We start from the raw sequence: 15,718 nt of genomic DNA on the forward strand, positions 1-15,718 counted from the left end.
TTTTTAACACAGAAATAAACAATAGCCCAAGCATTCATATACACTTTGTAATGATATGGACAACATGTATTCTTAAGAAAAAATGGCTTGAAAGAAATATCAAAGAGCAAAAATAAAAGAATAAAATTTAAGTTAATCAGAAAACGTGTTCACAGATCTTTTCAAAAGGACGATAACTGTAAGAAAGATGTACCATCAAAACAAATTATACAATATATACATCAATGGGCCCATTGATGTATATATTGTATAATTTGTTTTAATGGTACATCATTCATACAGTTATCATTACCTAAATTAAACAAACAAACCTGGACATAAAAAGGTTAATATTGTAATTTAAACAAAAATGATTTAAAATAAAATGAAATTAAGACAGTTCAGCAGTATTAATGGAGTGCAAATTAATTACTATAGTCACTGTGAAAAAGTAGGATTAGCACTAGGAGAAACCAGTTCTTGTGACAATGTTTTATACAACATACAGTTATAACTGTAAACACTTAAAATAATTATATGCATTGCAACTTCCTTTCGGTAATTTTGCTTTCATCAATATAGTAATTCATAAAAGTTGCAAACTCTGACGTGAAGATCTTACAGCTTATGAAATTAGATAAAGTCTACATCCACACAACTAACTCAACAATACTAGATAAAGTCTACATTCACACAACTAACTTAACAATACTAGATAAAGTCTACATCCACACAACTAACTCAACAATACTAGATAAAGTCTACATTCACACAACTAACTCAACAATACTAGATAAAGTCTACATCCACACAACTAACTCAACAATACCAAGTAAGCTATTAAAACCAATTATGTTTGAGATTATCCAATAATTTCAAATACGGAAATATTAATAAAATATTCATTACCCTCTCACGTATTTGTTATAACGCATATCAAATTTGGAAATAACTTACATTGTACTATGGGTATTATGATTAATATAAACAACAACTGTCAGTAAGAGATGTGAAGTATCATGTAAAACAACAGACAGATATCTAACTGTTAGGACTTTAGTTAGCACAGATCGTGTATATCGACCTTGTTCATAAAGTTTTAACTCAAATGTTTTCAATATTTTTATTGTGTATTTTTTTACATTTCTCGTTAACATTGTGCTATAATTTTACACATACAGCAGCAGGTATAAACATTCTAAGGCTTCTAAGATGTGGCTCAAACGTAACGTAATCGGTTTCCAAAATGAAAATAATAAGGACTACGTGGTTTACATAATTAAAGTCAGATTTAAGGTAAACATTACTCAGACTTCCTGAATATGGGTTATTTTTATAATTACACGGGATACTTTGTTTTAAGATTTTTACCCTGAAAGAGGGATAAAAGACACCCTGAAATACGGCACATTTACACTTAATCAGTTAAATGAGTTGATTATTATCTTCCACAAAGCAGGATCTGCGATTAGCATCTAATGAAGAAAGAAGGGGAACATTATATGACATTGTCCTGTAAACAGATTTTGCTTTCTTAAAGTGTACAGCTAGTGTTCATAATTAGTTTGATTTTTACATTGTACTTTGCACTATATACTTAACTATAATCTATTATGTGTGTATATAAATGTGTGTGTTTGTGTTAGTATCCATCATCCAGAGTTGGCTGGATCGATTAACGTAATATCTTGTATGGTAACTGGAAACTGTTTTTCAAGGATAGTAAGATAACATAACTTAAAAACATAAGATTAACAAAGCTGTGTTAAAGAAAATAATTTTCAAAATGCTAAACTTCCAGAAAGCATTTGCATTCCGAACACAGAAGGTTCTAGAACAAACTAATCATGCATTACATGATTCCACAGAATTTTAGTTGTGTGCGCATATTATGAATTTGTGTTTTGGCTTAATTTGAAATATACATATGATTCCCGAAGTTTAATAACACGGGTCATTTTGAAATTCATTAAGAAATAGTTATTTACAGAGGATGTCACATTACAGTAATGTATCAAGATCGTTTAAAGTAATATTTTGAATATTGTAACAATATTTCATATTTAAATGGCACAATATAATTAGTTCAAAGTGATTTTAAATCACACTACTTAAGTGCAAGTCTTTTCGTTATATTTTAAGTGTATAGCTCCTGCTCACTTTCCGAGCTCAAACTGAGAATCAATTTGTAACTGGTATGTCCAGTTCAAATATTTCAGACCAATCAGAAATGTAAACTTAATAGCATTACTTTATACAATATTTGGTAGAAAAAAAGTCTTGCCATCTTCATAATATTTTTATTAAACTGTTATATATTAAAATATACATACTTTGTTTTAGATATTATACGAAATTTGTTTCACTTTTATTGTGTCTCTTCCTGTTACCACCTTAGTTTTTAACTACACGGCTCAATTTAACTAAGCGAAACTAAAATACAAACAAATCAAAAGAATTGAAGTGTTAATATGACGTGTATGTTTTTTTCTGCTGTTTAATGACAGTAATCTGTTCGGACTATGACATATCACTTCCAACGATTTCCAAAGTATTTACTTTGAAAAAGAAACTCGGGATATGCCTTGATCCAGACAAATTACTATGTCATTTATAAGCAGAAACAAAACTTTACATTAACATATGAATTTTTCTATTTGTTTTAACGACAAATATATAAAACAAACAAAGACCAAATACTACACACTCCTACATTATAATTTTACTGTTTTATATTTATAAACATTGAACAACATTTTAGATGATTCACTGATCCCATCCAAATCATCTTGAATTAAGTAATACTAAATTTACACGAAATGAATCTTTGTTTTATATGAACATTTAACACATTATGAACCTTCATATACTTTTAATCACTTTTAGTTAGGCCTAATATAGAATAGTATTTCTATGATTTCTGCGGATTTCATTGGGTAACATTCACGACAACGTATATTACAAAAATACTCTTGATAAATGTTACAGCTATGGAGATAAATGTATATTTGTTTAATGAAATATCATAGACTCGGATAAAATCACGTATGAATTCGAAGAAAAAGAAATAAAGAACCTTGACTACATTGATTCTTGCCAAGAATGGTATGCATAATCTTAATCGTGGGCTTTTCTCTGTACCAATTTGACTAAGTTGTCACGAAGGAACAAAGAAGACACCTACTACACGGACAGTTTTTCAAATCAGTGTACTGTTTACCACATATAGTAATGAGAACAAAATGACCTTTACGTAAGTTATAAAACGTAAACTGTTTAAAGATGAAAACTGAACAGAATTTTGATGAATTGTCTGAACAAATCATAAGTTGATTAACACTGCTCTAATGCAGAAATTGGAAGCACGTTGACATATTCTAACCAAAAGTACATTTCCATGCCTGATTCATTTTGTCGCTGTGTTGAAACACCACGATAAATTCCTAATGGAAGAAATAGTTTTTGTTCTCTAGTTAACTTCTGCTGGACAACGGTAATATAAAATATGCTTACTCAGAAAGAAGAGAATTTTAATTCTTATTTTCAACATTATATACTGAACACTATATTATGTTAAACATACTGAAAGAAACTTGTTGTTTTTTTCTAATAAGTTCAGCTATTTGAGTAACATTAAGTGTGCCGTTTACATATGTTACTTTTAGAATACAAAATCCACTATTGCCATATATTACACCACATTAATACTAACAAAATTAGAATTATCATGAATATCTTCACTTGAACTTCTTTTCTTATATAAAAGACCTTACATTTTTACTCAATTAAACATTAGAATTTAGTGAAAATCTGTAATAATCTTAAAGATGAGTTCTTCATTTCGTCAGCTGTTTTCAACCTAAAGTGGAATGTTCTATCATATTTCTTGTTTCTTAGTGTTATGAAGTTCGGTGTAAGTATCGGTTGAGAGATGTGAGAAAGCTGTCGACTCTTATTCTGTTGCTAAGAGACTTAGAGATTACAGCAATCAGTTGTTAGAGAATTATTGAAAAAGCAGCCGCCTTTCTCAGTTCAGCACATTTGAAAGGTACAAGAATCCCAATCATTATGAGACGTTTTAGTCCGATAATAAGGAAAACGTTTGTGTTTGGCGCGGTTTGAAGATAGACATAAAAGACAAGGTGATCAACGAGAAAGAAAGGGAGATCGAGAGATGTAAGGGTGGACGGATAAATGGAGAGAGAGTCGAAAGAAAATATGCTGCTAGTAAGAAGGCTTGACTTTTACTCTTATAATGCACCCACAGGTTAAAGTGCGGGGATTATTTTGTGGTATTTTACGGACTCGAACTCGGCTTGCCAGCTCCGAAATCCAAAGCTTTACCACAGGGCCAACTCGTCCCCAATAAATAACGAACGTTGATTATTTCTCCGAAATTCGATCCCTGCTTTATACTTAATAAGAAACAAACAAAACAAATAAAAACTAAGTAAAAATAGCATAATTTCCGAGTAAGCTCTGAGAATAAAGAAAGTGTAGGAATAAGATATGTGACTTAATACCCACGAATTTCAACACTAACGGAACTTAAGGTACAACTATGATAGTAAGGGAAATGCAGGACTAAGGAAAGTAACTTATATGAATTACAATGCTGAAGGAATGCAACTGTACGAATAGAGAAAGAGCATTAAAGTTTCATTTTGTGTATAGTATTCCGTGAGATAAACAAACTCCGAAATAAATATACCAGACTAGCAATAAAGAGTGTTTTTTTCTTCGAATGTTCTCAAAAAGAATCAGTACCAAAACTGTTTCTTACTGCGTCGACTACAGTTGACCACACGCATCTGAGCTAGTATCTATGTAAAAATATACGATAAAACGATCTTTATAAACATTTTCTACCTTGAACCTATTCATTGTAAAATGTTGTAACATAACTGCGATATTTTTTCATCTAATGTTCGTAATATAAAGTTCTCGTGGGACACTCGGACCCAACGGTGTAGTTATTTTTCAGAAATGCTTGGACCGAATGGTGTAGAGAGTTCTCATGATATACTCAGACCGGACAGTGTAGAGAGTTCTCATGATATACTGAGACCGGACAGTGTAGAGAGTTCTCATGATATACTCAGACCGAATGGTGTAAAGAGTTTTCATGATATACTCTGACCGGACAGTGTAGAGAGTTCTCGTGATATACTCAGACCGGACAGTGTAGAGAGTTTTCATGATATACTCAGACCGGACAGTGTAAAGTTTTCTCACTGTGATTTTATTAATTTAGCATTTTTTTTCTCATATATCGCATGTACAGTAAAAACATACAGAAATATCTTTATAAATGTCTTACATTTGTAACAAACAAATGAAATTATATGAGCGACTATATACCCAAAAACCTGCGGCGTATCTTTGTATAGCTTTCAATGAACCAAGATGAAAGAAATACAGTTTTCCAAATACTGTCCGTAGAAACATAATTAGCGCTGTGCTATTCACAATCTTTTATAACTTAGAATGGATCTTCGTATTCAAAAACATAAACGTATGTCTCCTCTGCAGGTTTTAAGAAGTTCTGTTACGTCGTTACAGTTGAATATTCCTTATGATTGGTCCCGAAGGGCTCGAATATAAGAGCGTGCAGGTTACGGAAACATAAAAAGATACGTGATGTTTGTGAGCACAGGTATGTTAATACCTCCTCCTCCCTTTAAATAAGATGATTAACCTGGTAGTTGATCCAGTACATGCTGTAGTCAAACATAACCATCTTTCCCACACGATCTGCTGGCATGATGTGCCTCGAGTGTGTTTAGGGTTTATCCAATCTCTATGTATAGCTCCTACCACGAGAAAAGACAGTGTGTTTTATAAAATCGTGGAAGTTAGTATATTTTTCATGTAGAAATCTACGTGATATGGTTCACTAATTTAAAACATTTATTTTCTTGTCGCCTGTTTCAAGACTTTAATAGAAATACCTTTATGCGATGACGTCACGCGGTCGTTGAACTGTGCATGTTATCAAACTAGTGTAAACTGTTCAAAAATTGAGTTGTTTCGTGGTACACGTTAGTTTACACAAGCTTCATAGCATTATAATTGTTTAGTCTATACTTAACAAGGTACACCCTAATTTTGATAAACAAACACACTATAAATAGCTATATATCAATATCACTTCGGGTGACTACAATATAGGTCTCGTGTTTTTTCCGGATGTTATCGTACAGTTGTCCTAACAACCAGGTGCCGTAAACTCCAAGTGTTTCTTGTATCAACAGCGAAGCATTTGAGGCGTTTACTGACTTGTCGTTTTTATTCACTGGGTTTGTGTTGTTTGATTAAAAGAATAATTGAGAATATAAATGTGAAAATAGGTGGACACATCTTAAGCATATATATTTTGTTTCAACGATTTGTATATATTAATTCGCTGTGGGAAAATATTTGCTACTGCCCCATTCCTTGAATGATTTTACAGACAGATTGTAACAAGATTAACCTCGCAGTACCAAAAACAATAAAATCATATTTTGATAAACATTTTAAAATTTAAATGATATATTTTATGAATTTGTTAAAATTGGATATATATGTATTCTAATATACTTGAAAACATTAGGTCTGTTAACCCTGACAGCATCCATTACTTGGAAACATTAGGTCTGTTTACCCTAACAGGATTCAGACCTAATGTTTCCAAGTAATCTTAACCCTGACAGCATCCATTACTTGGAAACATTAGGTCTGTTAACCCTGGCAGCATCCATTACTTGGAAACATTAGGTCTGTTTACCCTAACAGGATTTATTACTTGGAAACATTAGGTCTGTTAACCCTGACAGGATTCATTACTTGGAAACATTAGGTCTGTTAACCCCGACAGCATCCATTACTTGGAAACATTAGGTCTGTTAACCCTGACCGTATCCATTACTTGGAAACATTGCGTCTGTTACCTCTGAAACAATTAATTATGGATCCAGCTCGTTAGAGAACACTTAACAGCATGTTAATCTCTTTTCTTTCATAAACTTGGCTATAGAAAAGATAATAAACCGAAGAAACAGCAACACAAACTATGTAAAAACAAGGGTCTCGCCTGTAGCAGTAAAGGTCAACAGAAATATCTCAAGATAATTCTCGAATTAGGTTCGATAACTTGCAACTATTCGACGACAACATGCTTAATTACCAAATACCAGTCTCTCGGTTGGTTAGCGGTAATTTTAATAACTTACAATGCTAAAAAATCTGGGGTTCGATTCCCAGCAGTAGACAGAAAGCAGATAGTGTACTGAGTAGCTTTGCGCTGAAACAAACAATTATTTTTCAATACCAGATATAATATACACACACTATTAAATGTTAAGAAAGCTATTCGTTAAGTAAAATACACACAGTATGTCTTAAGGTAAGTAGTTGTGACTTTCCAGTCACCATGTTTGTACAGGTGCCATGTGTTTACAAACACGTATCTCCAAAAACATATCCGAAGAAAAGTGGTTCTAGTCAATGCACTCTTTGCTTGATGTAAATATATAGTGTATATTTTGTAACCAGCAAGTCTTTAAATAACTTTATGTGTTCAAGAAGCTACCTGTTATATGAATTATTGGTAAAAAAAAAACACAATTCTTCATGAACTCTTCAACGCTACCGAATTTCTTCTTGCGTCAAAGATGTGTCTTTAAAACCTTATATTCGTCTGAAGCATTGTTTTGATCCCTCGATAACGCTGCATAAAAGTATTAGTTCAAAATCTAAGCTGTTTTCTGCATATTTTATGACATTTTCAACTTGAATAATGCCGATTTTGTTCCCTTGATTTCAAAGTATTGCGTGTGACGCAGCAATTTGTCTATATGCTTCGTTTAATTGTTCCTATTGTATAAATCTAAAATTTAGTGTGGTGTTGTGAACCAGTTGCAAAAAATCGCTCCTGGGTAGCTTTGCGTGAATATTTGAAAACAAACAAACTGAACCAGATTCTATAGCGGTAAAACGCACGCGTAAAGTAACGGAGATGTGAAAGAATGCCATCACAACAAAGCATTTCAGTTGATAAACAGAATGAATTTACTTATTAAGTGATATAAACCTATAATAAAAAGACGAAAATAACGTAAAACTGAATAAAATAACTGAAGATAAGATAATAATGATACTTCCGACCACACAGGCCTGCGATGGTTTTATTCTCTTGAAATGTTTACATGTTCTACAGTAATTCCTGTACGCTGAATCCGAAAATAATATCCATGTTTCTCCATCACGTACAGATTTTTCACAGACGTCATAACGCAATACATAAACGAAAGACCACAATACGCAATTTTGAGACTAAAAGACGTAGATTTCACAAAAAATCAGGATGAGTGAGGATGCATATTCGTTTGACATTAATATTCTTCTCTTTTCTTCAGCTTGTTTATATTTTTGTTAACAAACATAATAATAAAAAATGTTCATTGTGATAAACAAATAATAATTTGATCTAAGTAAGAGTTTTTTCTTTCCGATTTATACAAAATCCTTACGTGATAGAAAAAAAAGAATATTATTTTCGAAGTTTTCCACAATTCAACTACGCAGATCCGTTATTAAAGCCAAACCAACTTTTATAAAGTTTAAATCCGCAGGCCTGTCTTATCATTTCAGTCACTACAGGAATGTATATTTCTATCCTATCTCACCAGGTTCGGTTCCTTGTAGAACAAGTTAGAGATATATGAAGGATCAGAGTGTGTAAAGTATGTTCATTCCTACTTTCCTCAGCTGATATTCAGTTATAAATGTTACGTAGCTGTATTTTTTATTGTTACCACACTTTTAACATTCTCAACATTACGATATACGCAGAACGATATTCTTATTACAATATATACATATTTTGTACTTTCTGTTACAACGCACGCATTATGGCAGCGTTTCCCAAACTTTTGTCATCCACACCTCCTTTAATAAATATGCTTTCTAGCGCGTCCCTCTTTCTTAAATGAGTGAAAGAGTGAGTTAAGTGACAAGATGTAATACAAGGATACACATTAAAATGTCATGTGTGTTGTAGTAATTACTTATTATTTTCATCAATGAAAAATATATATTAAAACGCTTAAATTTACGTTATTCAACTATTGAGACTCTTCTAATCGCTCGCCCCAAAAGAGATTATTTGTACCACCCTGGGGAAGCGCCCCAAACTTTGGGAAACGCTGCATTATGACATTTATTTCTCAAATGAAACAACACGTTCTTTTTATTATCTCACATATATATATGCATACTTGTATAGCATTGCAGGGCAGAAAATTTCTAATTTTGTATCTTTAAAACATTATATTGTTTTAATATTTGTGTTAATTATTATTTATAAAAGTTGTACTACAACCACTTACGTTTACTGATGGAGCTGGAAGTGGAGTTGGGACATCTGTAAACAAAACAGAGAAGTAAACGGCTGTTCATGTCTGTAAATTAAATATATCTACCATATACATTTGGTCACAATACCATATGGTGACATTCAAAATACTATTGTAAACATATATAACGATATCAATTTGCAAAAAAATTACAACTAATTACTTTTACACTAAGATTCAAGAATTTAATAAGTGCACTGAGCTTACACCATATATTTATCGCTTTATAACTATTATAATAAGAACATATTTTTAATCTGTTACTTACACTAAGTACTTAGAATTATACAAGCATGTCATTCTCTTAGTTAATAAGCAAAAATTCTCTATTTAGTTGAATCGCACGACTTCGTTAAATATTTAACCTGTGGCTTTTATAACTTATGTGATGATAAGAACAATTATATTGTGTAAAAGTTTGAATACTTTCAGCGGATGTTACCTTATTTTACAAAACGTGTAACAATCTAAGAAAGTTAGCTTTTTAAACCCCAAATCATTTTCTGTAAATGATACATTACAGAAACAACAAATTAAATCTTTATTTTTACACCACAGAGAGAAATTAGGCAATTTGTTGGAAGGGGATACTCTAATCATCGTGATAGGATTTGACTCGTATGATCATAGGTGTAGAGCGTGATTTTACGGCAACAGTAAGGGAAACCATCAGATTCACAGTCCGGCACGCCAACTAGTTAACCACGCTCAACCACCGTACAAAAAGATCCATACATAATGATAATTATCACGTGTTTGTTGCTCTTATACAAAACAACAATACATATATATAATGTAGAAGATAATCGTTGAAATTTCGTAATCTACGAACTTAATCTGTACGTGTCAGTAATAGATAACATTATACACAAACATTTAGAGTTTTGTACAAACTTTCATGTAACATAATGTTATTAAACATTGGTCTTCATTACATAGATACAATGTATTTTAATTAATTACTGTTGTCATTAATCATGAAAGTCAAGAACATTTACTCACGCATGCGCAATAATAAAACTTGGATGATTGAGTGATGTAGTTGGTGGTCGGTATAAATAAATAAATCACTCAGCGTACAATGCTAAATCCTGTATGTTTATTTTGATCAAGAAGTAAACAAAATATAGGTTATAATCTTCATCAGTGGTATCTACTGACATTCAGTAACACATAAGATATTACAGTTATTCAGTCCCACATAAGATATTACAGTTATCAATGTGTAATGATTCATCGTAGAATAAAAGTGAATACAATACTTCATGACTTCTTATGAATAAAATAATTGAACGAATAATTAATCAACGTGAATTGCGGTATTCTAAAAACAGAGTGAACAGTGTAATTGATCTAAAGGTGTGGTATTCTCAAGGAAAACTGAAGCCAAAAGATTAACTATTATAATCGAAATTACAGGAGGTCCTAAGGATTTGTATGCAGAATGTGAATAAGTAAAGAGACTGAAAATACAAACGCTCCACATCCGATCAACAGTTTATTCATTACTCTGCGTTTACACATCGCAAGGGTAAGATTAGCAAGTTTAAGGTTGGAGATATCCTGTTCAGGCAGAACATTTTACTAACTACAGACACAACTGTAATATTTTAATTAACAACACATACCTGAATAAATATACGTCCAGTTTCAAAACAATGAAAACGTTACACCATGACATTTGCGAGAAACAAAGGAAATACAGAATTGTTTTCCATAGCTGTGATGCTGTTACATATATCCAGAAAGTACAGAATTGTTTTCCATAGCTGTGATGCTGAAACGGTTTACTTGTTACATATATCCAATAATATTCATTACTTTTCGAACATTAAAAAAAAAAACACTTCAAAATCGTAACTGGAAATGAAATTACGTGAAGGTAAAAATGTTATATTTGTCAGTAGAGAGTTCTTTTTTTTTTGTCCCCGGCAACTCAACAGGTATGCTTGAAGGTTTATAGCGCTAAAATTCTGGGTCTAATCACTGTGGTGGACATAGAAATGATATCTTATTGTACCGCTTGGCACTTAATAACAAACGTGCTTGTTTGTTTGATTTTTGAATTTCGCGCAAAGCTACATGAGGGCTATCTGCGCTAGCCGTCTCTAATTTAGCAGTGTAAGACTAGAGGGAAGGCAGCTAGTCATCACCACCCACCGCCAATTCTTGGGCTACTCTTTTACCAACGAATAGTGGGATTGACCGTCACATTATAACGCCCCCACGGCTGAAAGGGCAAGCATGTTTGGTGTAACGGGGATTCGAACCCGCAACCCTCGGATTGCGAGTCGAGCGCCCTAACCACCTGGCCATGCCGGGCCCAACAAACGTGCTACTGAAACTTAGAGTTACAACTTAGATCCTACAGTAATAATTATTATAAAATTCTTTAAAAGCTATTTTAATAAATGGGCTCAAACACGTATATCTTAATGTTCACACGACAAAATAATACTAGCAATAGATAATATTCCTGTCTTTAGTTGAACATGTTATTTCAGAACAATTTTAAACAAATGAACGAATAGAAAACAGTACAGTAAAGGCACGAACTGTAAACATTATTACTCTACTACAATTACTTTATCATATTTATAAACAAATTTACTCAAACAATACGAAGTTTAGAGTATATTCACAAGGTTATACAGAAAAATATCAGACAAGCATGGGTAACTGACTTCCAACCTTTTTTGTAAAACGTCTTCGGTGGAGTTCTAGAAGGCCTTGATTTTGTGGGTGTTTTAAAGATGTCTTTCGATTGCTCTTTAAATCTACTCCCCTTAGTCGATGAAACTGACAGTGTTCTGTTAAAGGAAACCTCTTTGGCTGTACCAGTCGTGTTTTGTATGATTTCTTCCATCCGCATTTCTTCTTCTTCGTTCAGTTTTGGTATTGTCATTTCTGATTCTAGTTCGGATACAATTTCATTCCTTTGTCCTGACTTTGTCTCGTCTATGACCAACTGGGGAACACCTTCCCTATAAGCTACTGATTTAAGTTTGTCTTCTCTTCTATTTCTAAGTTTATTAGTTCTTTCTCTTGATTGCTCGGGTTGTTTATTCATTGTTTCAATGTTTGTGAGCACCGTTTCCATTTCCAGTGGTTTTATCGAGATATATACATCTTCCGTTAATAATAGTAGGGATGATTTTTCTTTTAAATGTGCTTCTGTAGCTTCTTTTTCTACGCCTGTGTCAGGAACTAACTGTAGTACATTAAATGGAGTTGGTTCAGCAATAAGTTCTTTCTGAAGAGTTTTATCTTCTTTAAGAGCTACCAAATGTCCTTTGGAGATCTTATATTCTATATTGTAAACTCTAGAAGGGATCGCATTGTTAAGATCTGTAACGTTTGAGGGTTGATTTTCTTCTAGTTTGAGTCGATATTCCCCATTTTTGCTTTTAGTTTCTTTTTCCAAACCCTCGCTCTCTTCTGTGATTGGATGTTCTTTATCAAATGTATTCTTTTCATCTTCTACTATAGGGCCTGCGAGTACTATTTCTTCTTTCACAGGCTTCACAGTTTCCAGTTTATTTTCTATAATTTCTTCTTTTGATAACGAAGTAGTCGACTCACCTACTCTATGTTCATTAGTCATTATAATTTCTATTTTCCCCTCTTCTTCATAAAGATGTGTTTTATCCTGTAGTTCTGCCTTATTATCTTTTATCAAGTTAGGTTGTGAAATATCTGGTTCGCTAATATTCGTTTTTAACTCTTCAAAGTGGCTTAAGTAACTTTTTAATTCTAATGTTTTCACGAATTTCGCTTCTTTGTCTTTTCTTTGAATATTTTCAAGTATTATTTCTTCTTCGTGTTTAGGCTTCATAAGTTTACCAGTTTTTCCTTTTGCACTAGTTGTAGAAACAGATTGATCTTCATTATTTTTATTGCACTCGTCTGCTTCTTTTTCTTCCTCAGGCAAGTTATTTTCCAACGACAAAACTTGCCTTGTTAGAGAATATTTTTCCTCGATTTTGATAGCGGCTATTTGATCTGCATTATTTGCATTTTCTCTGCCAGTGTATGTTGCTCTATAATCATTTTCTTTTGTTCCTTTTTCCTCTTTACCAGTAATGTTTTGCCCGCAGTTTACTTGTTTTTCTTGAGGAATTGTTAATTCAGAATGAAAAATAATTTTAGAATGATTTTTGTCTTCAACATTTTTTACAGTTTGAGAAGCCTCATCGTTCCTAGAGTGTTGTGTTTTAGTTTTTTGAGATCTTTTGACATTCTGATCATTTGAGGGTATGCTTCTCCTTAACTCGGATTCTAATGGAATATATATTTTTTGGCATGATTTAGAATGGAATTCTTCCTTCGATTCTTCTTTCAATTTTGGGAATTCTTTAACTTTTTCTGGACTTACCACTTGTTCTATTTCTTGATATCTTCGAAACATTGTTGTCGGTATTTCATCTTTACCTTTCTTTTGTGTTACTCTTTCATTTTTAACGTTTCCAATGTCAGTAGTTTTTGTTATTGTTTCAATGGCTTCGATAAGTTCTTTTTTAAAATCTTCACTGTCTGCAAGTTGTGTAGAAAATTCTATTGTAGGTGTAATTTTACTATCATCAAAAATAGTTGTTCTAGCAAATATGTCTCTTGTTGAATCATCCTCATTGGTAACGGTTTCTTTTACAGCCACGTTGTAGTGTGTAATATCTTTTAACAATGTGTCTTTAACTATTAGCGGAGTGCCTTTTTGTAAAGTGGCAGAAGTTAAAGGCAAAACAGTAGTATCTGATACTTGAGAACCTGAAACAAAGGGCCGAGTATTTCTTGGCACTACTGTTTGTGAAATTCCTTCACCATGTCCTTTTATCTTGCCATCAAAATGTGTCTGTAAAATTCTACCATTTTCGATCTCATTTTTTTCTGTTCTGTAAGCTTCATGAACGTTTTTTGTCTCTTCGTGTTTCCTCTTCGTTAGAGGACTTGTGCATTTATCAATTACATTTGGTTTAAAGTCCTCCTCTTCTGTGATAAGGATACCGTTAGCTTTCGAAGTAACAATCTCGTATTTTGTAATTTGAGATTGAGATGGATTACTTTCATCAGTAGTATTCATACTAGCGGTTGTTACTAGTTTCTCTCTTTCTGTAATTTCATCTAATTCTACAACTTCTTCTGTGTCACGAACTCCATTAATTTCATTTTTTTCTTCAGATGAGTTGGTAACACAAATCATATTATGCTCAGTTCCTTCAATTGAATGCATATATTCTCTTTCTAGCATTTCTGCTAACTTGGAAGAACATGGCAGTTTTTTATATGGAGCAATTTTAGTATCTGATAGCTTATAAGCTATATCAGAATTGCTTATAAATTGGAATCCTGTTGCAGCTTGTTTTTTATTTTTTTGTTCCACGCCAGTAACAAGTTTCGTATCCAATTGAATAACTTCTTCTTTTGCTATCACCACATTTTTCTCTGGTATTTTCTCAGTTTCAAACACTTTAATTTCTGATTTTGTTGGTTTACATTTTTCTGTTTTAACATTTTCAAAAATATTATTTTTCTGCGCTGTGAGTAATTCACCTTTTTCGGATGTTGCTTTGTCACAAACACCTCCAATCACTTTGATAGGTATATCAACATTTTGTGGATCGATTTCCACTGAAACATCTTTAGTTTCTGTAACATCTAAATCAAATTTTCCTAATTTGGTTTCAATAGAAGTATCTATCTTTTGTGGCTCTTCGTCTTTTTCTAGTTTTCTTTTCACCACAGCGATTTCATTCTCTTTTGATTTTGAGCCCAGTAAAATAGAACTTTTAGCAGTTACTGACAATTCGTCCTTATGCAGTATTGCTTCTACTACATTAATCTGATTATCTAAAGTTGACAGTTCTTTTTTTCCCTTTTCTTGATAATTCATGATTTCCAGGATCCCTTATGAAATATTTGTTTTCTGGATTATGTGTTCTTTCTGTTTCTGAAAATGTCTCCTCTAGAGTCTCTTTAATCTCTGTTGTTGCTTGATCTACCTTTTCATGCTTTGCTTCATCCGGTATAGTTTTCAACACTGTTCTCGGCATTTTCTTTTCTTGCCTTGTTTCAACAAAAGTAATTATCTTTCCTAACGTTGTTTGTTGTTCTTTTTCTTGCTTTATTTCGTCTGGAGTAACTTTCATTGATATGGTCGATTGTTCAATTTCTTGCATTGCTTTGTTTGGAATAGTTTCCTTTACTATTGTCGGTTGTTCTTTTTCTTGCTTTATTTCGTCTGGAGTAACTTTCATTGATATGGTCGATTGTTCAATTTCTTGCATTGCTTTGTTTGGAATAGCTTCCTTTACTATTGTCGGTTGTTCTTTTTCTTGCTTTATTTC

General features: G+C 32.5%; 1 protein-coding gene across 2 annotated transcripts in view; it reads right to left on the bottom strand.

Annotated features, from left to right (window-relative positions):
- LOC106457976 (microtubule-associated protein 2-like) overlaps positions 1-15,704 on the bottom strand; it is an 84,822-nt gene extending 69,118 nt beyond the window's left edge. For both annotated transcript variants that reach the window (XM_022384082.1, XM_022384081.1), the window contains exons 1-2: positions 12,069-15,704; positions 9,351-9,385 (exon numbers count right to left, since the gene is read on the bottom strand). In XM_022384082.1, the coding sequence (XP_022239790.1) occupies positions 9,351-9,385; positions 12,069-15,264 (3,231 nt within the window). In that variant the 5' untranslated portion in view covers positions 15,265-15,704. The remainder of the gene's footprint in view (positions 1-9,350; positions 9,386-12,068) is intronic.
- Between the last annotated feature and the right edge of the window lie 14 nt (positions 15,705-15,718).

Source organism: Limulus polyphemus, unplaced genomic scaffold, assembly GCF_000517525.1.
Source record: "Limulus polyphemus unplaced genomic scaffold, Limulus_polyphemus-2.1.2 Scaffold400, whole genome shotgun sequence".
Lineage (NCBI taxonomy): Eukaryota > Metazoa > Arthropoda > Merostomata > Xiphosura > Limulidae > Limulus > Limulus polyphemus.